The sequence below is a fragment of the Labrus mixtus genome, chromosome 1 (genome assembly GCF_963584025.1).
Source record: "Labrus mixtus chromosome 1, fLabMix1.1, whole genome shotgun sequence".
Classification (NCBI taxonomy): Eukaryota; Metazoa; Chordata; class Actinopteri; order Labriformes; family Labridae; genus Labrus; species Labrus mixtus.
Genome location: NC_083612.1, coordinates 34,099,812 through 34,124,310, shown reverse-complemented (window position 1 = coordinate 34,124,310; position 24,499 = coordinate 34,099,812). Strand labels below are relative to the sequence as shown.

Here is a 24,499-nt window from a genome sequence, read left to right as displayed (position 1 = left end):
TGAACTGCTCTTTTATCATACTATACCTAGGCAAAATCCCGGACTATCTCATGTCAGACGATAAATATCTCTATAAAGTCCTTCTGGTTGCAGCTAAGAAAGCAATCACACAGAAATGGCTGCAGGCAAACCCCCCATCAAAGGATGATTGGTTAGCAATAATCAACGAAATACACTGCATGGAGAGACTGTCCTTCTCATTAAGGCTAAAGTTTGACCAATATATAAAAGTGGTATGTATATGTATATGGAATATGTACTGTACGGAATGTAACTCATCTTAAATGAAAAACACTGATTTGTGTATTTTGACTAATGTATGGCCCAGGTTACCTTTTTTCTTTTCTTTCCTTTTTTATTCCCTTCTTTTCTTTTGTCTTGTTTTACTCTGAAAATATCAATAAAAAGAAAGTATCAAAAAAAGAACAGTGTCTGAACTGACAGATCTGACTGTATGACTGACTCTGTATCTGAATGTAAAACTGTTTCTTTGTCCTTGGATGATTTTTGGATTAAGTTTCATCGTCTCTTATGTGTGTTACCAAGCTAGCTGTTGACTCACAAACCCAACAGAGAGTATGTCCAGTTTATAAAAAATGCCACCACCAAATGCAGCTGTTATTATGCCTTGGTACTTACAAAATGCATATTGGTGTCCCAGTATGTGAATTCACATTGTATTAGGAAATTGGGGAAGCGTGTGAGGCATGGTGTTCCACATAAATGGTATGGCATGGTAAATGGTAAATGGACTTGAGCTTGTATAGCTCAAGTCACTACACCTACCCATTCACAATCTGATGGCTGAGGTTTCTATGTAAAGTGACCGTCTGAAGTAACTAATCCCATTCATACACATTCATGCGCCACTGATGAAGCAGAGGGAGCAATTCAGGGTTAAGTGGCATGCCCACATCGGACATGTTGCTGCAGGAGCTGGGGATCGACCCCTCAACCTTCCAGTTGAGAGATGACCAACTCTACCAACTGAGCCTCAGCTGCCCTTGTGCACACACACACACACACACACACACACACAGCCCTGTGCTGTACTGTCTCACCAACTCACATCGCCAACTTCTTAATCCTCTGTTACTACCGCAGAGTTTGGTGACAAGTCCAAACTCAAACTTTGATTTGAGGCTACTATAAACATTTCAAACCATTAAAAACACGAGTTGTCCGCCTGAAATATAGACCGTGAAATTAAACTTAATCAATTCAGCTGGTTCTTGTTTGATTCTAGTAAGAATCCTCATATTCTGCTGCAGAAAGAAGCCCATCACACTCCCATATTTCTCCATCCAATCAAAAGAGTGTTTCTCCTCCATCACAGAGTTATTCATTTCCAGGGAGCAGTTTTTTCTGAACAGCTCTCCTTTTTTATGAAATATATTTTCTCATCCGAGCACACAGAACATTGAACAGAGAATAAAGCATAGCTGCAGACAGAGTATCGATCGTGGCGATCCCTCGGCACTCAGAAGAAGCTGCCAGCAATACAAAGCACAGAGAGAAACGTGTCTGCAAGGGTCAATGAAGGAGGAATAAATGTGTTTGTCTTTATTAAGCAGAGACGCTAAGGAGGCTCTCCTGTTCATATGTCAACTGTACAGTGTTAGAGAGACTCTGGTCTGTTACCAAAGCTTGCCCAAGCAGCACATTCATGAGTCATGAATAGTTTTCTGTTGTGTAATATTCAAGTTTTCTGTAACATTTGGCATTTAAATACGGCGCCTGATGGGGATTGACTCACTTTTGGGAGCAAGACTCTTGTGGTCAGTCGAGGAACTGCATTTTTTGTGACTTCCATATTTCATTCCATATTAACACTTTAAACTAATCAAAAATGTCAGCAGGCATTAATTATTAATTAATCTCAGGGCCATATGTAGGCATATCTATGGTGGACCTGAAGGTCAAAACACATGTGCGTTTCACAAAACACAACATTTACAGAGATAGGTTGGTCAGCCCTCCTTGTTCGTGATTATCACATTATCACGATACCAGAATTTTAACCTGCAATGTGATTCTAAAATGCACAAACGCACCGATACATTGCTAACCTATTTGTGAAATTTCGACAGTGCTCTCACTCTTTCACTCGCAGCAGCTTGCCTGAACAAATATTTTTCAAAGCTTCCATAACTTTCGATACCATCATTCCATTAAACAGCAAAAACTTGTTATTTCAGAATATGAAGTGTTGAAATGTATCAAAATATCAAACATAACCCTTTTTGTTTCAAAGATTCATTTTGGGGCTTTTGTGCCTTCAATAGAGAGATAGGACAGTGGATAGAGTCTGAAATCAGAGAGAGAGAGAGAGAGAGAGAGAGTGGAATGACATGCAAGAAAAAAGCCACAGGTGGGATTCAAACCTCAGCCGCCCGCTTAGGGGACTATGGCCTCCATACATGGGGCGCACACACTAACCACTGCACCACCAGCAGCAAGATAACCCTTTTTGTGATTGGAAAATTGGATTGGATCAAAATGTTCCTGCAGTATAGGCCAAAAGCTGGAGTTACAGGATGCTTTCTCTCCAACACCAGTTTTCTCATAACAGCGCCACCTAGTGATTGAATGCCCACAAACAAGCAAATGTAAGAAGTGTAATTTCCCCTTTTTTGGTCATCTGAAAAGAGACATTTAAAATTTGAGGAATGTTGTGTTCCTTAATTGTTTTTGAATTTAAAATTTTTCTTACTTTTTTTGTAGGGATTCGTTAAATGTTGTGTTTTGTGAAATGCTGTTGTGCTCCTTCCTTCATGGCCACCAAACTCAGCAACAACCCGGTCAGCACCAAACGAAAGGTCAGCAAAGAAGAAGATGACATTTTATGCACTGGATCATGACAGACACTCTGTGGACTCTTATATGAGACTGAAGAAAAAAGTGTGTTTTATCCCACTGCCCTGCAGACTTAGGGCGCGGTCACACTGGCCATCTGTACAGTGCTGTACTCAAGCACGATTATCTCTTGTACATAATGTCGTAATACAACATGCTTTATGTTATTATGAAGCGTGCTCAGTTTACAAACAGGCAGACGAGAGAGAGAGAGAGAGAGAGAAAGAGAGAGAGAGAGAGAAAAAGAGACGCGCAGTCGAGTCTGCAGCCGCACATCTGAGAACAACACAGAGAACATGACAGCTACTTTGTGTCTTATATTGAGTCATGTTAGTCAGATACAGACATGAAACTCTGGATTTCTCCAGAATGAAGGCTGTCAGCGTTGTTTACCCGCATGCTTGTGCTCGTGCATGAAGTGTACCGTGCTGAAGCACACCTCTCTGAAGTGTGCCAAAGCCAAGGAAGTGTACCGTGCCTGAGCACGACACGGAGCGGTCACACTGGTCAAACAAACTGGACTTTAGCGTTGAAGCGTGCTTGGGCACGGTACGGATGACCAGTGTGACCGTGCCCTTAATACTTAGATACTCATATCTATTCCCTGTTTTAATCTTGTGTGTCTGTCCACAGTTATCTATCAGGAATGTGATCTTATTTTTGACAAATGACCTTGATTGTCAATCAGGGTTTTCTGCATCATAACCCCCGCTGTGCCAAAGCAGTGGCATGACTGAACGAATAATAAGATTATTATTATAAGATTATTTTATCCAAGCTTACAGAACAGCAATGCTCCATGTTTCTAATAAGCCTGAGGGTGGGTTTTCACCTGGTAGCATTGGGCAGGTTTGAACCTGAGATCAGTGGCTGGTTCAATCAAAGAACACTGTTATGAAATCTGGTTTTGTAGAACAGAATGGATGTACAGTTAACTGGCATTTTCACATACATACATAAAATGTACACTGGAACATTTGTGCATTGTTCCCAGAGCAGCTCTGATGGATTTTTGGAGCCTTCCAGGCATGCTTGTACTCAGTGTCCCCTGACTTTAAAGCTCCACACTTGGACTCGAGTGCACCAGTTGGGCATAAAAACACAGGTCTGATCTCTTATGTCAGACTAAGCTAGGGCAGACTTTTTGAATTTACACTGTGTGCACCACGTCTAACTGAGAACGGTCGTAGCTGTGCCTGCTCTTCACACAGCGCATCACTCATGCATATTTGCAGAGCGCTTTGTGAAGACACAGGATGATGTGTGTTGCCAAGTAACACACTTCATCCTGTCTAACTTCTCCATCAAACTACAGACATGAGATATGGATAACAGAAACCAAATGAAAGAACATTTTGTATTGAATGAAGAAAATAGGAAACTAATGCAGTAGTTGAGCTGTCACAATAGAGTTGTATGCAACATAAACAAAATGTTCCCGCTGAAAGACTAGAAAACACCAACACGTGAATCCTGTCAATGCATCCAACTTAGGCAACCTTTTCAAAAAAATACAAGTCCCTGATTGGTCTTTGCTGCTCGTTCAAGTGTGAGAAGGTGGATGAAGTTCTGGAAGCAGCTTTCTAGAGCCAAGGAAAACTTTCTCATGGCTCGGCAACATGAACCCTGTCTGCCAGTGTTTTGATATGCCGCTTGCATCTGCCCTGCTCCGCTGTCTTACATTTAGGAGTCTTTGCAATGAAACGAGCAACCCACAAGGTTATTTACTAATTAGTGTATCAATGTTTTTTTGTTTTTTTTAATGGATGCTTAACATTGACATAATGAGAGAGAAAAGTAGTTAAAAAGTGTGCAAACACACTGAGGGCCTGATTTACTTGGATCACAGTCACTAATAGCTCCAAACAGTCGTAGAGCCAGACTTGTTTTTCACTGTGGGGGCCAAACTAAGCCACTTACTTCTGCAGGGGTGATTCAGCATTTATTTATCGTGTCTATCTCTGCTAATCATGCCTACTTTAACTACTTGTATTGAATTATCACATAGAGGTCACATTTTTTTGTTGCTATGCGCCCTATTGAGTGGCAGCAAGTCCTTGTAGCTCCAAAGTGTATGTTTTTCTAATAATGTTTTTTATTATTTTTCTCGTTTTAGTGTGTATGGTCGACTGACAATGAGTACAATGACAAGGTTAGTGTACTCGAGAGAGGACCTCCTTATTCTGCAACGGACAAGTCGTGGAGTAAGTCATCAAATCGTCGCTATGGTACGAGCAGACAGAGACGTGTGAGCGAGTGGAAAGACTTTTAGTATTTTTATCATCCGTTAATATCTATGCAGTTTTAAATTAATATTGATGTTTTGTTTGCGCTGTTTGTTCTATTTTTTCTAACTTGTGAGCTATGGGACTCTCCTGAATTTCCCCTAGGGGATGAATAAAGTATTTATCTATCTATCTATATGCCTACCTGTGGGTTTTTTTTCCTCTAAAAGTACCTCAAAGCACCAACCAAGTGGCAACATGTAGATCTTCTTATCTTAATTCTTTAAGGACTCACAAAGAAAATGTGTGTCCAAAGTCACAGTTTAAAGTACTAACAAAGTGAAACGTGTAAGGAAAGCAGTCATTTCACAGATTTAGCGGTCGCAAAGGCAACGTATCTCGTTTGTGAGTCAGGCCCTGAGAGACAGCTTTGTCCATGCTGTAGTTGAGCGAAGAGCTCCTCAATTCAAACAAAACCATAAATCAGCTCACTGTCTGAGTAATCTCTGAGTATGTTTACAGATGACTTTCTCTCTCTCGTGTTAATGCCTTTGCATTGATCATCCTGTAAACAAGAAGCGCTGTCATAGTGTTTTCCTTTTTAAGTTTTGACTGTTGCGTTTTCTGTTTGTATTCCCTCAGATACTAGTCTTGAGTTTCTAAACTTAAGCCTGCTCCATCCAAAAGTTACACCCAGGTGCAACTCAAGCAGGGCTTAAGTCCAGCTGGTGTACAGGGTTTAACTTTAAGTTTGTTTTAACTTCCAGCGAGAAGTAACGTTACACCCAGGAGTCACCCAGCTTCTGCACCCGGCTCCAGCTCCTGATCTTCATGCTTATGTCTGCTTTGAGCCAGGGCTTCTAATTCTAAAATACATCAGTAGTCAGGGAGAGAACACAAATGGATGTGCACCAGTTTATAAAGCTGCTTACAGTGCCTGTGTACCCAGGGATGTTATTTATGGCCTCCTTGCAAATGTTCATGTCTGTGTCTTCTAAAGCAGCTCTGTCAGTCCACATCTTCACAGCTCTGACCGTGACTGGATTTGCTTTCAGCCTTGTGATGTGAGTTGGATGTAACAGGATTGCTAGCTGGTCAGACTTCCCAAAGTAAGGATTGGGCTTTACCAGAGTAAATGGACTTTACACCGCAGGTCAGACTTACCCATTCACACCACATTCACACACAGAAGGCAGAGGCTGCTATGTAAAGTGTGTTAAATAATACATTCATACACATTCAACGCCCCTGATGCACCAGCGGGAGCCATTTGGTGTTCAGTGTCTTGCCCAAGGACACTTCAACATGTGACTACAGGTGCTCGGGATCGAACCCCCAACCGTCATGTTAAGAGACGACCAACTCTATCACTGAGCCCCACTATAAGGACTAGACATTTCTAATGTTACTTTATCAGTGATCCAATGAGTTGTTTCCCCTGGTGGGTAAATTAACACACTGTTCATGTTTTCGGATGCTTTCCTGGAGATTACAGTTACAGTCCCCTAAAAACATTGAGAGCAGCATCAGGGTAGGAGTTAACACATCTACAGATCATGTCAAGTAGTTCTCGCCATAGCCATACAGGAGGTGTTGGAAAACGGTACTGACTACCCAGGACCCCAATGGAGGAAGGAGTCGCTAAATAAATACCATCAAACCCAGTGTACAAGACTCACTTTGAATTTCCTTTTTTTTCCTTTTATCCAAAAAAGTGAGCTACGTCCTTGTGTAAAACTCTGAGAGCTAATTTTATTTTGCCATAAACGGCTTCGTCGCACAGACAAGCGCCATCATAATAGCAAGTGCCGCCACCAGCAACACCCAGTTCACGTGACATGACGTGATTGAAAATCCACCCCCATTGGTTGCCTGCTTGCAATACACAACTGCACAGCTGAACAGATATTGCATGTTGTGGACTTTCCTGGGTTAATTGTGGCCGTGGTGGAAAAAGACCAAGTCTTACACAAGTCTATGTGACATCTTTTAATGGGAACCAGAAATCCTGGACCCTGTTATAAGCAGATGGGGGAATATACACTGTATGAAACACTGCAGTTCTTTTAGTAAATAAAATAGTCTACACTTCACTGTAATAAACCTCTGTCTTCAGAATTTAGTGTGTAATCATCTGTCAGAATAAACATGAAGGGTGTCTTCATTATTTGAGGTGTGTAGGGGGAGGGGGGATATTCTGACTGAGAGTGAGGGGAGCAGGACAGACTCTTGAGGCTTTTCCAACGTGCCCTAAATAGCAGGCTGATCTCAGAGTTCCAGCTGGTGGGTTTGTTGATGCTTCAGTGTTGGCAGAGAGGCCGAGTGTGGCAGCTGAGACCTGACTATTGTTATCTTTACGCTCCTCCTCCTCCTCCTCCTCCTCCTCTAGTTATCATCATCATCAAACCCAGACCAGGCCTGAGAGAAGAGACTGAAGAGATGAATGAAAATTGATTAAAGAAAAATTCATGTAAGAGTTAACAGCACTCACTATCAGAGGATAAACCAATGACATATCTACCTAGCACCGTTAAATATAACAGTCTCTTACAGTCTTCCCACCAGGGATTAGGGATAGTCGTGTCCAATCCCTGAGCAGGGTGGGTGGTTGATTTTTGTTGACTTTTTGTTAAGCACAGTCCCCGAAACTTAAGCACACATATCAGGATATGTGGATATGATACTCGGGGGTTTGCAGAATCTATGGAAGCGACTAGTCATCAGAATTCAAATGATAATGCAAATTGGATGACTGAATATTAATTTTAAATATAGGTCAAATCACCCATAGTCTGAAACTTGAAAAGCATTTCTGTTAATGCATTTTCATTTTCAAATTAGCTTTATCATTTCAATTCTGATCACTAATCGCTTCCATACAGAATCATCCTTTATTATCTTAATCTGGTTGTAATGTGGTGTGTTTCCCTCACACTGATGAGGACACCCTCCTGCTCATACATGAAGAGAAAACACAACGACGACACAGTCTCTCCAGATGGAAACTATAAATAAAAAGATGAATTATTCACCGACAGAGGGGAGAATTAAAAGAAATGGGTAGACTATGAGATTAAACTTCTGCTTATTAAATCAGACAAACTTCCAAAAGCAACCCGAATTTGGATGCATGCAGATTGGATGATTTAACCCAGTTCTTATACTGAAAAATTAATTAATTATTTCCATTGCATCTTTTAAAGGAGCAGTCTTGAAGTGTGTAAGTCGTAGAGGTACAAAATAACGAGGTTACCCAATGCGACCAATTATTTATGACCATGCACCTGAATTCGTGTCACTCATTGACAAACTACAAGTTTTAAAAAAAACAAAGAGCCAACAGCAGGCGGCTCTATATGATCCTCAGTGAGCAATGAAGTGCAAAATAATTCAGACCAACGAGTATCTCCTCCCTCCTCCACTTAGCTATGTGTTTTTAAATGTTGATTCAGTGATGCAATTCAAATCAGCGTTCGTGTAGGGTGTCTGACCTTGGGTGTGACTCATATCTTTATGCTCAGTGAAAAACAGAACACTCATACAATACGATAAAAAATTAAACTGGGAGTCTTCTTCCTCAGAGTCATGCCCAACTCAACATACCTCTGAACCAAAACATGCAGAAATAAATCCAGGGCCTGAATGTGAAATCCAACAGGGTGAAAGCAATCGGATAGGATTCAATCTTGAATTTGGGTTCATAAGAAAAAATAGTTTATGTAATCTGATAAAATCAGATACTGTCACCTGATACAATTACTGTAGGGCTGCAGGATATATCGTTTCAGCATCGTCATCGCGATGTATGCATGCGCAATAGTCACACCGCAAGGACATGAGATGTGAAGAAGAAAAATATATATATATATATTATAAAAAATATATAAAAAATATATTTGAGCCTTTCAATTTAAGTTCATGTATCCTGTCTAAGCCCATTCACATTACTAATAGATCTAAATGAACATCCATCTATATATTTTACCACATTACATGCAACAACTCTCATAGTGAGATCACCTTCTCAGCGCTCTTTCATCTCACCTGCTGTTATCAGGGTCGGGCAGAGCAACGTGCAGCGTGAGTGGTCGAGCGACTGAGAGAGAGAGAGAGCGGTGATGTGAGTGGAGAGGAGCAGGGATTTATACAATGTGACAGTTTGCTTATAGTTAACATCACATAAGGGGCTTTATTTAACACTTTCGGGGTTAAAGGCAGCAGCTTCCAGATCTGTGCGTTCAACTTTGTCTTCAGTCAGAACAGGCTCTCGGTTTTGTTTTTGAGGTCTAAGTCAAAATGCATTGTGCTTGTTCTAGAAATGTCTCTAAATGAGACATTTCATGTTTGAACATTTAAAGGTCAATTTATGAAGGGTGTTGTGTGGGTTTACTCCGGGAGCTCCGGTTTCTTCCCACCATTAAAAATCTATTTTTTTTCCCTCATAGAAATAACAATCAGACAATGATATTAAATAACTTAACTTTACTTTTCATCTGAGTTTGTTATGCATTTAGAAAGTAGACAAAATGTACTAAATCATTAACTATATTATTAAATATATTTATTCTTTGTTTTCATTTACTTTATATTTCAAAATGTTTCCACCACAAAATGACAATAATGATTATGGAACACATTATTTAAAAAAATGTATTTATAACTGAATGATCAAAATGATTGATTCTTTATTAGCTGTTCCCTTCCAAAGCAAAGATCCTAAGCCTCATCACTGGCTTAAATAATTAATTGCAGCTTCTCCTGTCAGGACGTCGGTATAAAGTACCACCCTGCAAAACAAAAAGGTACCACAACAGCTTTGCCCCAGCAGCCATCAGTGTGATGAACAAGATATAATGCAGAAGCAACACTCTCTTGGAGTATTTTTACTATATTTATTGATCTCTGCACTTTTTATCTTGTCTTTCATTTATCTTGTTTTTACTGATGGCTCATTTCTACTTTGCTTTTACTCACCATATTTTATTGATCGCTGGTAAAATCTATCTCGCTTTTACTTTAGGTGTATAGTCTCAATTGTATCTTGTTTTTATTTGTCTTATTCTTATGATGGGTTACTGTATCTTTGTTTTTTTTCCTAAGGGCTTCTCTCTTTAGTAGACTTCTGAGCACTGTTGTCACTTTATCATGTTTTTCCATGTTTTGTCCTGTGCTGTCGTTTTATGTGTAAAAAGAAGCCGACTCATGCTGCAAACCAAATCTACCTACGGGTACATAAAGTAACCTTAACCTTAACTGCGCCAAAAGAAGACAAGAGCATGTGTGAGTGCATATACAGCGCATAAGAATGGCACAAATGCTTATTTTATATTTAGTCTTGAATGTATATGCATAAGCACCTAGTATGTTTGTAATATATCACATTTGACAATTCAATTGCATGATTTCCGGAGCTTTATTTTGAAAATTAGAAGCTCAGGGGGCGCGGCTTCAGGCCACCAGACGAGAGCATCCCGGGCTACAGACATTCAGTTAGTGATGTGAAAAGCAGTTCTTTTCAGTGTACTGAATCAGTAGAATCAGTTCAGTAAAGTTATTCGTTCAAAAGATTCGTTCACTGAATCGTTCAGTACTTCTCTGCAGCTCTGTCTGTGAATCAGAATTTAATAAACTGAAACACGGCCGAACATTTAGTTCTGCTCGCGATCGTACTGAGAACAGCCGGTGGTGAATAATAAACCAATGAGCTGAGAATTTAGTTGGATAAAGTTACAGTTTGCAAACTGAAAGCTGCTAAAACAATCACATTTACTTTCCCCGACCGTTCTGTTCAGTACGTTCACTGAACGAGAGATCCGCTCTTCCTCTCAGTTCGTTCAGTGAACGAACTGAGAGGAAGAGCGGAACTGAACGAGAGCTCACACACAAGAACGAGAGCACACACACACACACACACACACACACACACACACACACACACACACACACACACACACACACACACACACACACACACTGTACTGACTGAGGAGAGGAGGGAGGGCAGGCTTTGAGTGACTCTTACGGTCTAGAGAGAGAGACACGAGACGGGAGAGAGGAGAGCGCAACTGAAGTTGGGAAATGAACGACTCTTTTCAGTAAGTGATTCAGTTCAGTTCGTTCACCCAGATCATTCGTTCGTTTTGAACGAATCGTTCACGAACTACACATCACTACATTCAGTACACTCTTGACAAAAAGGAGACAGATCTGGCATCGAAAAACCCTCTACAATCAAGTTCAATAACAAATTAATAAAGCCTAAAAGACTTCCTGCTCGATATCCCGACAACAAACTATTCTGTTATCTCGTCATCTTTTTGTTGATCATTAGATTACAGCACGTGGACAATGAAATATATATGAATGTTGTGTAGTGAGATCATGTGTCAGTTCTATTTTAATGTTTCTTTTCTTTCCTCTGTCATGATGCTTTTGATGTTGTGTGAAGCACTTTGAATTGCCTTGTTGTTGAAATGTGCTATAGAAATAAACCTGCCTTGCCTTTTGATGACAAAAAGGGTCATCATAAAGAGTTAGTCATTAAACGTTACAAGAAGGCAACAATGTCCAGTCACCAGAATGATTGTAATGTTGCATAAATAACTGGCTTTATACTCACATATCACAGTGGGATTCTAATCTCATTACTGACCACCAGTGTGTACACTGAGTAATTGCACACTGCAGCGTGTAAATGGATTAACAGATTTTCATCCTGAGCTGCAGTCACAATCTTCTGCTTCCTTCCAGGATGTAAATGTAGTTATCAATTTCCTCCAGAGGAAAATAATCGGATTTACTTCTGAACATGTAAACATATTAGATGAGTTAGCAGGTAAACATGACAGGTGCGTTCCTCAGCTTTCATGTAGGTGGTACGGTGTGTATTTAAATATTATTTTACAGTATGAGGATAGAAACTGGAGAGGCAGAGTGTCGCAGACAAAGAGATGCTTTTTCCATGAGGAGGCAAAAAAGAAAACAAGACTTCTATGCATCAATCTCATCACAGTTTAACTGGATTTCATGTGTAAATAAACTCCTCTGAGATCCATCAAGACTCATTTCAAACTGTTATTTAAATTAATATTTAAGATATTTTAATCCTGATGATACAAACAGCCTCTAGCCAATATCTGTAGAGGCTCACAGGGTTAAGACTCAGCCATTTCTCCGATATTGGATTCTATGCTCTGATCTCTATTCTTTTTTAAGAGCCATAATCATTATTTTAGCAAAAACTTTACAATTTAGGCCTTAAAACAGATACAGAAAAAAACAATTTCTTTAATAAATCTTAGCTTCAACAGTAGGAATTTGACACAGCGTCATGGTTTCAACAGTAAACCCAATTCAGAAGAGCCTTAAACCTGAAATGTCTAATGTCCAGCAGGGGGCGACTCCGAGGGCTGCAAAGAAAAGGGCCTAGTTAGCAAAAGGATTGCGCAGCTTTTTGTGCTTACGTCCATCTTTAGAGCAAACGAGTCAAAAAGACACCATCTAATTCACAACACACATGGAAAGGGTTAAATGTTCCCCTTATTGTGCTGCAGTTAGCGTCTCTGTGCACAGGTGCTGTTTGCGCTTATTTAAATGACCAAGTATGCAGTCAGATAGGTAAAAATTGGCCTCCTGCTGTGCAAATTAGCCTCATAACAAAAAAATGTCTGATTCACAAACATTGGTGCTAACAGCCATGCACAGTTATTGTCAGGAAAGGGGAAAGTAGGACACAGGGAGTGTCTTAAAGTTATCTAGGAAGGATAATCATAAAAATTGCAGGCAATAGAGCCAAAACACCCTTCTAAACTAACTAACACACTGAAAATGATTAACTAAACCACTGCTGCCAATCAGCTGACTCAAAACTAATTTGTCCAGGAGAACCAGAAAACAATTCAGTAAAGGCTGCAAGGGAAGCCTTAACACTCAACACGAAAGGCATGGGGTGTATCAACAAAACTACCCAGCAACCCAAGTTATTTACTGAGAGTCTATAGCAACAGACACAAATACACAGAGAGTTACTAGTTTGTGTTCTTGAACAAACAGACATCAAGAGACAACACAGGGGGAACCTCTCACTACCTCTGAAGGTTAGATCATGTGGCAGTGGATTAGTGTTGTACATCGCTTTGGATAAAAGTGTCTGCTAAATGAATTGTAATAATGAGTCAGCACAGAGAACTGAAGTCCAAGAGTATAAACTCCCCACATCTGGTTTTCATCAAGGCCAATCAGCCACAAACATACCTGACTCTGCACTGAGGTGATTCATTCACCAACCTCAGTGAGAAGCTGGACAGTGTGCCCTTACAGTTATAATGAAAACATTAGTGTCTGCTGAGAGTTGGTGGTAACTGCGCCGTAGCATTTATAAGAGATTTCACATGCAAACTTTTCAGGAATCAGGAAAAAAAATCCTCTTCTGAATGAATTAAAAATACAAATTATGTAAATACAGTCTGAAATATGACATTGGCATTACTTTTATTAATCACCATCAGCAGGTCTAACCTTTATCCACATATCGCCAGGACAGTCTTGGAAAATATTTTTTATCTCTATGAGATTTTCTCTTGGATAAATAAAGGATGTGGGTGTTTTTTTTAAGTAGTCCTTGTTTGCTACATTTAGAGAGGAAGCTTTGTTTTAAACTGTGAAACTTGTATCTCATTGTTCAAGTCTGGCCTAATAATAAACTTGAAAAAGTTTCCCCTCCCCTCCTGGCTCATCATCTTCATGTGGACAGAACTGACCTCCTTCAGAATGAGAGTGCAGCTCTGTGCAGAGTAAAGGTGCAGACAGCTTCTCTCCACATTCAAACAGAAAACAAGAGCAAACTGCTCAGAGCAGGACAACTTTCTGGATGAGTTTGTGCCTGAATATTATTAGCGCTCTCTGCTTTGGGAATTAAACTTTGAGACGGAGAAGATGGGGAAGCAAATAATGCACACTTTTGGAGCAATTAGGGGCCGCAATCCATTCCTAGTGAACCAGTTCCCTAGAAGTCTGTGATATAAGGGTCCTCCTTCTCAGTTGATTTATTCCCTCGGTAAACATTTTCCTAATGAGTTTCCGGGCTCAAGTCATCATTGTCTAAAGTATAGTCCCATTAAGAGTAACATAGACCAAACAATGGGGGGATTTGGGGGGAGGGGATACAGTACCACAGCTAGCAGCTAACCAGCGTGTGAACATGTTTATTACTGCTGTGAAAATGAACATTGGGGCTCTATGGGGATTCCTTGACTTTTGGAGCCAGATTCAAGTGGACACTTCAGGAACTGCAGGGTTTTTTTGCTGTTCTGCACAGGCTTCATATTTCAACATCGGAAATTGCTGCTTGATTGTGACGGCCAAGAAGCATCCAACAGGTGATGGTAAGGTAGCTACACTCACTTCTGATATACAGTCTGCCTGTCTCAAACTGTTAGGACTCAGACCTTACTTATGTGGTTCTCACTTCAGCCATGTGAGGCAGCACGGCTACTGCACGCTCATAACTATAACTTGTGATAAAATCAAATAAATATATCTATATATATATTAGAACAATAGCCCATAAGCATAATACTGAATATTAAAGAATTATATGAGATAATAGGATGATCCTGAACAAACTGGAAAAAGACACATTCTGAACAATAATGTTCCCTCTACAGTGATGAGTGCCAGCCGTGGTCCAGAGCCTCAAACACTGCTGACCTTAACAAACTCTGATCTATTATTCAACTAAAGCACAGGTAAATAATGGATCTCTACGTGAGTGATATCCACTAGTGTTTGGAGGTATTGAGCTGGATGTTTCTTTGGTTTAACCTCGTACATAATCATACTGTGAAGGGATTGAGCTCATGTGGGTTGATTTTGAACTGAAGTGTCTGTTACACCCGATTTACTTATTTTGAAGTCTGTACACATATTTGTCAGCAGCACAGCGTGTCTAACAGCAGACACACTGTGAGGAGGATATGTTTGGATAACCACATCAGTGTGTGTTAGACATGTAAGTGTTTACTGTCTGTGTCCGCCATTATTTTTCTTTTACTTTCAATTCATACATGTTCTTAAGCACTTAGGGCAGTGTCAGTGATTACATTACCTTACATTTAGAGTTTCACTTTTTATCATAATTACTGTCAATTCTCATGGACAGGTTGTATCAAAAACATGTCTGTAAAAGGAAAGACTGATCCAAAAAAGCAAAATATAACAACTTTACATTCTGATGGTATATCCTGATTTTTAGCCATTATTTGCAATGATTTAGAGTTAAGATATTTAGGATATCCATCCATTAATTCAGCCATCTGTCCATCTGATTACCATCCATACTTTCATCCATCCATCCAACCATTCATCCATCCATCCATCCATATATCCATCCAACCATCCATCCAGCCAACCATTCATTCATCCATCCATCCATCCATCTACATCCATCCATCCATCCAACCATTCATCCATCCAACCATTCATCCATCCATCCAACCATTCATCCATCCATCCATCCATATATCCATCCAACCATTCATCCATCCAACCATTCATCCATCCATACAACCATTCATCCATCCATCCATCCATATATCCATCCAACCATCCATCCAGCCAACCATTCATTCATCCATCCATCCATCCATCTACATCCATCCATCCATCCAACCATTCATCCATCCAACCATCCATTCATCCATCCATCCATCTATCCATATATCCATCCAACCATCCATCCATCCAGCCAACCATTCATCCATCCATCCATCTACATCCATCCATCCATCCAACCATTCATCCATCCAACCATCCAACCATTCATCCATCCAACCATCCATCCATCCATCCATCCATCCAACCATTCATCCATCCATCTACATCTATCCACCCATCATCCATCCATCCATTCATCCATCCATCCATCCAACAATATATCCATCCATTCATCCATAAACCCATTCATACCTCCATCCATCCAACCATCCATTCATCCATCCATCCAACCATATATCCATCCATTCATCCATCCATCCATCCAACAATATATCCAACCATTCATCCATCCATCCATCCATCCATCCAACAATATATCCAACCATTCATACATCCATCCATCCATCCATCTCAAATCTGATGATTTCAGCTGCTTTACTTACTTTGTACTGGTTATTGTGTGATAACCAGATAATGTAAACATTTATTATTACTTTCACTACTAAACTCACTTATTTTTTCTACACAATGATACAAAATTAATCTGAATGTAGAAACAAAAAGTCTAAATTTCTGAGCGCTGCAGAAGTTATTTGAACTGCACAGTTTTTTAACTCAATTTCATATCTAATACCAATGGTGGATTGGTGTCTGGACTTGTGGCTACACCCTTAATTGATGCCCCAACTGTTTTTTTGTAACACATTTATTACACTATAAATGGGACTCTAGTATTTACACACTGTCGTGTAACTTCTGCTGCTTGAATTCTGGGACTAAGGATCATTATGAAACTAACATTAGCCCCAGAGGAGGAGCAGGTTATACAATCAATACTGGCCCACAGACTTAGCTGAGACAACCACATAATAGGGATGTGCATTTCAAATGAAGTTAGTGATCACAAGGCCCTGGCAAATCTTCTAACAACCCCTCAAATGTGTCTGGGTGTGGCACATAATCACACTCATGCTGCCAATCCTGCAACACACCTGGGACCCATCCACTCATCAAGCTCCTGCAGTATATAGATATATATATATATATATATATACACAAGGCTCTTCACACCAGTCTTCGCCTGATTGATCAGTTCACTTTCATGGATCATTACTCATCTGGGATTTCAAGTCTTGTGCCTCACCCGACAGCTCCTGCCTTTCACCACAACTTCAACTAACATTCCCACCTTCTGCTCAACTATCATTTAAAATGCTGCCTGCAGTGGAAATACATGCGTTCTTGTAAATTCTCTTTTTAGCCAAGGGTATACTCTGAAAGGTGTGCCTGAGAGGAGTAGCTGAAAAGAGCGGTGAAGGGGATGTGTAGGGTCCTCGGTGATGCAGTGGTGGTGCCGGTGATTTTAGCTGCATGTATTGTGATCCCTATGAGTTGTTTCTTGCATTTTTCAGTGAGAATGTTGTACCAGGACACAATGTTAAATGTGAGGACTGATTCAATGAATGAGCGCTATACTGCTGTTAAGATGTCCTGTCTGGCGTTAAAAAAAGTTTCAGCCTCCTCATTAGAAACATGCAGTGTTGGGCTTTCATGTGGATGCAATCTACATGTTGTGCAAATGTTAAATGGACTGGAGCTTGTATAGTGCTTTTCTAGTCTTCTGACTACTCAAAGCACTTTTATACCGCATGTCACCCTTACACATTCACACACTGATGGCAGATGCTGCTTTGTAAAGTGTCAGTATGAGATCATGTGTCTTTCCCATGGACACATCAAAATGTGGCTGCAGGAGCTGGGAATAGAACCCCCAACCTTCAGGTTGCAAGATGCTTCACAACCCTTTAAATAAGATAACAAAGAGTACGGTCTAGACATGCTCTTAAAGGCTTTATATGCGATTTTTTTGATCCAGCAGTTGTCGCCCTTGAGCACCAGCATGAAACCAAAACAACTTGCGCTGCATTGTTGTGTTAGCATGCTAATGCTAGTGATCTTTATTATGCTCGTATCTTCACACTGCATGTAAATTTACCTGAAATGAGCGTGATCTAGAAACACAGTTAAGCAGTGAGTACAGTATGTTATTCTTCTCTAGTCCCTCAATTAAACAACTTTTATACGTGAGGGGAGGAGTCAGCCGGCCGTCCTGGCGATGTAAACAAACTGAAGATAGGACTCTGAAAACTCTGAAAACATCACAGACAGTGGGACTCGGGTGTTACACCCATTGTAGACAGTCATGACTCACAGAGTTATTTTCAGAGGATATACTTGATTTATATTACATTTAAGTGTGAAAAATCACATCACACACAAGACTTTAATGTAAACCGTCATTTGTTATAAATTGGCACAATACAAATAAAGATTGATTGATTGAATTCTAAATACAACATGAAGCTAGCAGATACCTCTCCTGGCTGTTTATTTTCATCCAACTGAAATAATATGTACATCATGAACCCTTGATGCTGATAGTTATTAACATTTTTGAAACCAAACAGCTGCTTTTTAAGCACCCAGAGACATCCTGTCCTCTTGGCAGACTTTAGTGTCTATAATTTGTCAGGATTAATTCCTCTCTGATTCGCTGCTGTGAACATTTCTCCTGGCCGTGAGAAGAGTCATGTGGGACAAAGAGCCACATGGCCACATCAACACTGCTCTTTTTTTACGTCTGAGCCCAGATTTAAGGCTGGAATCTGCTGCTCTGTCCACACAGCTGTGGCACTGGATGAGATCAAAGACCTTTATTATCAAAGATGATTTATCCAAAGAGTTTCTGAGTCTACATGACTTAAAAGACAATAATACATTATATCTGTTGCTTTTGTTATTTTGTTATCTGTATTATTCGACTTAATTTTTTAAAGATTAGTCCTGGAATAATTTATTAAGCTAAAAAGATAAAAGGGGTAGGACTGGATAAGTTATTTAACTTCATCCTACACCCTTTTTGAACATGGACTAGTTAAGGAAAAATAATCGAGCCACTACAGAAAGTATGCTTTGATTGCTGTTTGATTTGTTTAATGTATATTTTTATTTCATTTTTAAAACATGTTCAAAATTAAAAATAAATGAAAAATGAAAAAAGTCACGTTTTCTTTGATTATAGATTGATCTGTTGGTTATGTCTAGAGTCATAAATGAATCATTGTCTGACGACAAAAATAAAAAAATCCTTACTGTGAAATGTTTTACTGAAATATATTAATCAGATATAAAAGGAAGAATGTATGACATTTTACACATAAATATAGCAGAAATCAGGTATACCCTCGTATCTCTGAGTCACGACTGTCTACAATGAGTGAGAAGCGTGAGTCCGGACAGCTGTGTTGTTGTCAGATCTGTGTTTACATCATGTTTACATTGACATTGTGTAGAAAGCTATTTTAGTCAAGAATTAGAGAAAAGAACATACTCACTGCTTATTTGGATGTGACTTCTGTGTCAATTTATGTACAATATGAAGAACTTGCTTTAGCTAACTAAAGCGTGCTAACATTAGCCTGCTAACACAACAATGTTGTCCCCATGGGGATCAATAAAGTTTATCTTTATCTTTATCTTTAATGCAGGCCACAGCGAGGACAATTTAAGGTGCTTAATTATGGTGCATTGTAATTCATAATTCCTCTGAGTGAACGCGAGTGAAGAGAGGTTAGGGGTGATTCACTGGAGGAGAGAGGAGGCTTCAGTATGGAGGAGGTGTGGCCACACAGCAGTCTGTTTTGGTTTCATTAAGCTGTTGCTCAAGGGGGACATCTACTGGATCAAAAAAGTCACACATTCTACCTTTAAGATTTATTTCAATAAACAACCTAATTAATCGAGTTTACTTTCAGCTCTCCCAGAGATCCTTCTTTGAAAACCCAGTTCGAAAATAAGAGTCACTGATATCAAGGTCATTCACTGAAACTGCCAGACTCCTAATAGAACATATTCACAGCATGACATAATGTTTGATGTGCACTTCAAGGACCATCATAGCATGGGATTATTCATTTCTGACATTCATCGGATCACCATTAATGCGTTAACGGCGGGAGCCTTACTGTACATGGTTATAATGATTTTATATGGTAATTAAATTGTTGTGATAAAATACATAATTTGTCTGTAACACACACTTTCCTGTCGTACTCGACTAACTTTCCAAATCTTTCACGTGTTTTGTTACAGGGTACTGCATTGTTATTGTGACATCACTTTACATGTATGAACCTATGGAGGAATTTATCCATATCCCTCACTCCTATTATATATCTTAAACATTGGTTCAGCTAATGAAATCATGACAGATGATTTCTCACACACATCACATACTCTCACTTAAACAGTCTAAAGACTGCATTCACAAATAAAATTATAATTTGTCTCCAAAAGCTGTGTGAAAAAACTAAACAAACCCCGGATCAGTAGTTTTGAATTTAAGGTATATGACAAACCAAATGTAATTTTTCTGTGTTCATATCATCACCTGGGCTGCCTCACGGCTGGGTAAATCTCCCTCCTCCTCCAGGAACTTTGTCTGGATGAACTTTCCTGCTGCTTCCAGTTTGAGGTTGAGGCTGACCAGGTCCCAGTTTGATGAGCTGTTAGCAAGGATACAGCTTACTACAGTGTTGAGAACCCCCGACAAAAAGAGATTTAACTCTGATTGTTTTAATTGACTGATTGATTTGGGGTGGCAGAAGCTCAGTCTGTAGGGACTTGGATTGGGAACTGAACGGTCACCGGTACAAGTCCCGGCACGGACCAAGTCTGGAAATTGGTCTGGTAGCTGGAGAGGTGCCAGCCCACTTCCTGAGCAATGCCGAGGTGCCCTTGAGCAAGGCACCTAACCCCCAAAAACTGCTCTGGAGTGCTCGCTGTGGGCAGCCCCCCTCACTCTGAGACCTCTCCATTAATGCATGTCCATAGGATCCTGTTTGTGCATGTGTGTGTATTTTGGCCTATGTGTGTGTTCATGTTCATCAGACAGAGTGTAAAACTGAAATTTCCCCTCGCAGATTTAATTAAGTATAAATTATTATTCATAAAATAAACGTCCCAGTAAGCTTTCAATGTTTTAATTTGGTTAAAGGAGATCTATTATACTCCCTTTCACCATTAATTATGTCAGTCTGGGACACCCATTAAGGAAGCAATGATGTGTAGGTCAAATATTTATCTTATAGTGGTATCAGTAAAATCCCTCATTTCAGCCTCTGCCTGTAAAAATCCATTTCAGCTGCTGGCCCACTTTCCTCCAAATGGCCAGCCCTGTTTGCAGTCGCAGGGAAATTTGAGCGACCTTCCCGGTGGGTGTATCCTTGACAGAGCTGCCAGGGTGGGCATGTCCTAAAACTTTGCTCCATGCTTTGCTCTGACATGTTGGAAGTTCTTGTAACGTAGTTAGTATAGACATCCAACATCATAACATTATATGTATGTATTAAAATATGGATCAGCAGAATAGATCTTCTTTATCGAAATAAGGGTTGAATGTACTGCAGAAGACTTTACTTCAACCATTTTCAATCAGCCAATAAACGGTTATAACATGTCAGAATTTTCGTTTCCAACTCTCTACTGGCAGGTCTTCCTACATGCACTATCAAACCCCTGCAGGTGATTCAAAATGCAGCAGCACGACTGGTCTTCAACCTTCCTAAAAGAGCACATGTTCATCTCCTTACACCGGCTCCCAGTTACTGCTCGCATCAAATTTAAGACTCTGCTGCTCGCTTACAAAACAGCAACAAAAACGTCTCCTCCTTACTTTAACTCTCTCATCCAGGTCTACACTCCCTCCCGCCCACTACGCTTTGCCAATGAAAGGCGTCTGATCCAACCTTCACAACAGGGTCCTAAGACGCTGACTAGACTCTTCTCCTCTGTCGCCCCCCCGGTGGTGGAATGAACTTCCAAACTCCATTGGATCTGCAGAGTCCCTCTGCCCCTTTAAGAAAAAGCTAAAGACCCAGCTCTTTCCTGAACACCTACTAACTTAATGATGATGGTCTCCATATTATTGATGATGATGATGGTAATGATGATGGTTTTTGTTTGATAACGACGACTTATAAGATGGTTTCTATACTGATTAGAGCTCTCAAGAACTGCCCTCAATGTTGTGCTTTGCCTCTGGTCACTTCCTGTCAGCACCTGTGTGTCCAATCAGACTCAAAGCTGATCGTTTGCTCTTACTGACATTGTTCCCTTTTTTCTAGATCCTTGCTTGTGTTGTACTTACTCTCTGATGTACGTCGCTTTGGATAAAAGAGTCTGATAAGTGAATTGGAGAATGATGCAGATTCATGAATTCAGAATAAACAAGTTCTAAAAGTTTTAAAACATTAAAAGTTCAACTCACAAAGAATAAGCGAATGATTCACGCAGCATGAATATCCAAGTCATCATGGGTTTGCGATGATTTTGCATATTTTTGTAAGTTATTGTGTCACATAAAATCTCTTTGCTTTATGGAGCACCTTAAGGGTCGTTGACTGAGACCCTGTTTTTACACCTTGCATTAACATTCATCCTGGGTGGTCGGAACACAAGTGGATAGCGGTAATGGTTATCGTGAATGCAGATCAGATCACTCAGGTCACATGATACAGAGGTGGTCTGCGATGCTTTGAGAACTCCCATGATTCCCCCATACAGGTACAACATTTTTAATTCTGGTTCTAGCTACAATTATGTTTTAATAGAAGAATATTTTTGGTCTTCCCTGTAAAATTGTCAGCAAATAATACTGTGCAAACCTGTTTCTTGCAACATAATATTTGTATATAATATTATTACCATAATAATAATCATATAAATGTATTTTTTTATTGAAAGTGAAGGAAATCTGTGTCCATACCTCTTTGGCCTTCCTGTGTCTGTCCTTGCCGTCTCTGTCTCTGTCCATGTCGTTGCCCTCATCTTCAGGATGGCAGGAGTATGATACCGTCCTCCAATCCCGAGGAGAGCTGGTGATGCTGGCGATCTTCGACTCGGTGGCGCCGCTCTCCTCGTTGAGCGAACGGGAAGACCTCCTGGTGAACATGCTCTTCTTCAGAGCTTTTGTCCTCAGGCTGTCGTTGTTACTCCCGTCAGAGCAGCACCGCTCCCCCGGGGGGCCGCCGTCCATTTTGCCGTCGTGTCCCGTGGTGTGGCACTGGAAAATGTGCGGGGACAGGTTGGCGTTGGGATGCGGTAGAGGCTGCAGCTTGTTCTGGTCGGCCGTGGATCCAGACGCAGAGGCCGACTCTGCGTGCCTCCCGTTGGCCTCCGGCTCCTGGATCTTCTCGTCCAGCCTGTTGAGTTTGGAGAGCACCTGGGAGATCTCGCCCCGGACCCCCGACAGCGACTCCAGCTTCTTCTCGATCTCGCCGATCCGCATCACGAGCTTGCAAACGCTCGATTTGAGCTCGTCATCCGTGTTTTCCAGCGAGTTGAAGAGGCGGTCCAGCTTAGACTTGGCTAGTTTGACCGTGTTGCGTTCGGGGGAGCTGTCACCCTCAGACTTGAGCGTGACCTGCGAGAGAGATCCGTTGCTGTTGTAGCACGAGGGCTGGATGACGCCCAGAGAGTCACAAACGCTCATATCGTCCAGAAAACGAAAGATATCGCTGATGTCATCACTGACGAGCTCCGAGTCCTCGTCGGAGTGTTTGAAGGCCTGTCTCTCCAGCCTGTAATCCTTCACCTTCTTCTGCTCGGCCAGCTCTGTTTGAGTCCCCACGCTAGACGAGCTGTCCCCTCCCTGGAAGGAGTGACTCTTCACATTTTTGTCTCGAAACCTTTTGGCCGCTTCTCTTTTGTCCAAACCCGCGGGCCCGCTGGACATCAGAGCAACATCCTTGGTTTTTAATCCGTTGGTTTTCTTAGCAAATCCAGACGGAGACGCGACCACCTTGTCCTTCGGGCTCTGGAAAAGCTTCTCGTCGGTGCTGATGACGCTGATATTGTGATGGAGGTTTTCTTTGAGAGGTTTTCCGTTCATGATGAACGACCTCTCAAAGTCCGGCGGACCCTCCTCCGCGTTCAGACTGAGACTTTTCACTGGCCACGACGGCTGCCTCCCCGCCGCTTTGTGACCGTGCTTCCTGTTGCTGACGCTCTCGGAGACTGTCGTCGGGCCAAAGTACGTGGAGGCCTGCAGGTCGTCCAGGCTCTCGTGCTTCACCCTCTGCCTGTCCTGAAGAGGGGAGTTCAGCGTGGGCTCAAAGTAGGGGTTACTATAGGGCAGTTCGAAGCTGTGGTTGAAGAAGGTGGCGGGCTTGTGCAGCTCCCTCCGGTGGTAGGCAGATGCAGCCTCACCGCTCTGCTTACACTCAGCTTTGATGAGCTGCAACACAAACACACAGAGCTGATTTTAAAACACATGTACACAACAGAGACAACACACTGAAGGTGGACTTTTTCTAATAACTAGATGGAGAATAAAAAATATAAAACCAAAATGCTAATTGTTACTGAACAGAGCAAAATAATTATGTAAATAAGTTTGAATATTTTAAGGACAATCAGTCAAGTTGTATTATTATTATTATTATTATTAATAACAATAATAATAATAGACTTTATTTGGCATGGACATCACAGATACATTGGACGAACCAGATGCATTGTTTAAGTGTTTTAGCAAGCATGCTAGTTCTCAACACCGGTCCACAGGAGGCTTTTGAAAGGAAAACAATTAAGATAGGGAGAAAAGTGATAAAACAGAGAAAACAATAAGGAGAGAATAAATAAAT

At 40.8% G+C, this 24,499-nt stretch overlaps 1 protein-coding gene across 1 annotated transcript in view; it reads right to left on the bottom strand.

Annotated features, from left to right (window-relative positions):
- Positions 1-24,131, bottom strand: part of minar1 (membrane integral NOTCH2 associated receptor 1) — a 32,326-nt gene extending 8,195 nt beyond the window's left edge. Inside the window, exon 1 of the mRNA XM_061042796.1 lies at positions 22,621-24,131. Coding sequence (XP_060898779.1) covers positions 22,621-23,745 — 1,125 coding nt within the window. The 5' untranslated portion in view covers positions 23,746-24,131. The remainder of the gene's footprint in view (positions 1-22,620) is intronic.
- Between the last annotated feature and the right edge of the window lie 368 nt (positions 24,132-24,499).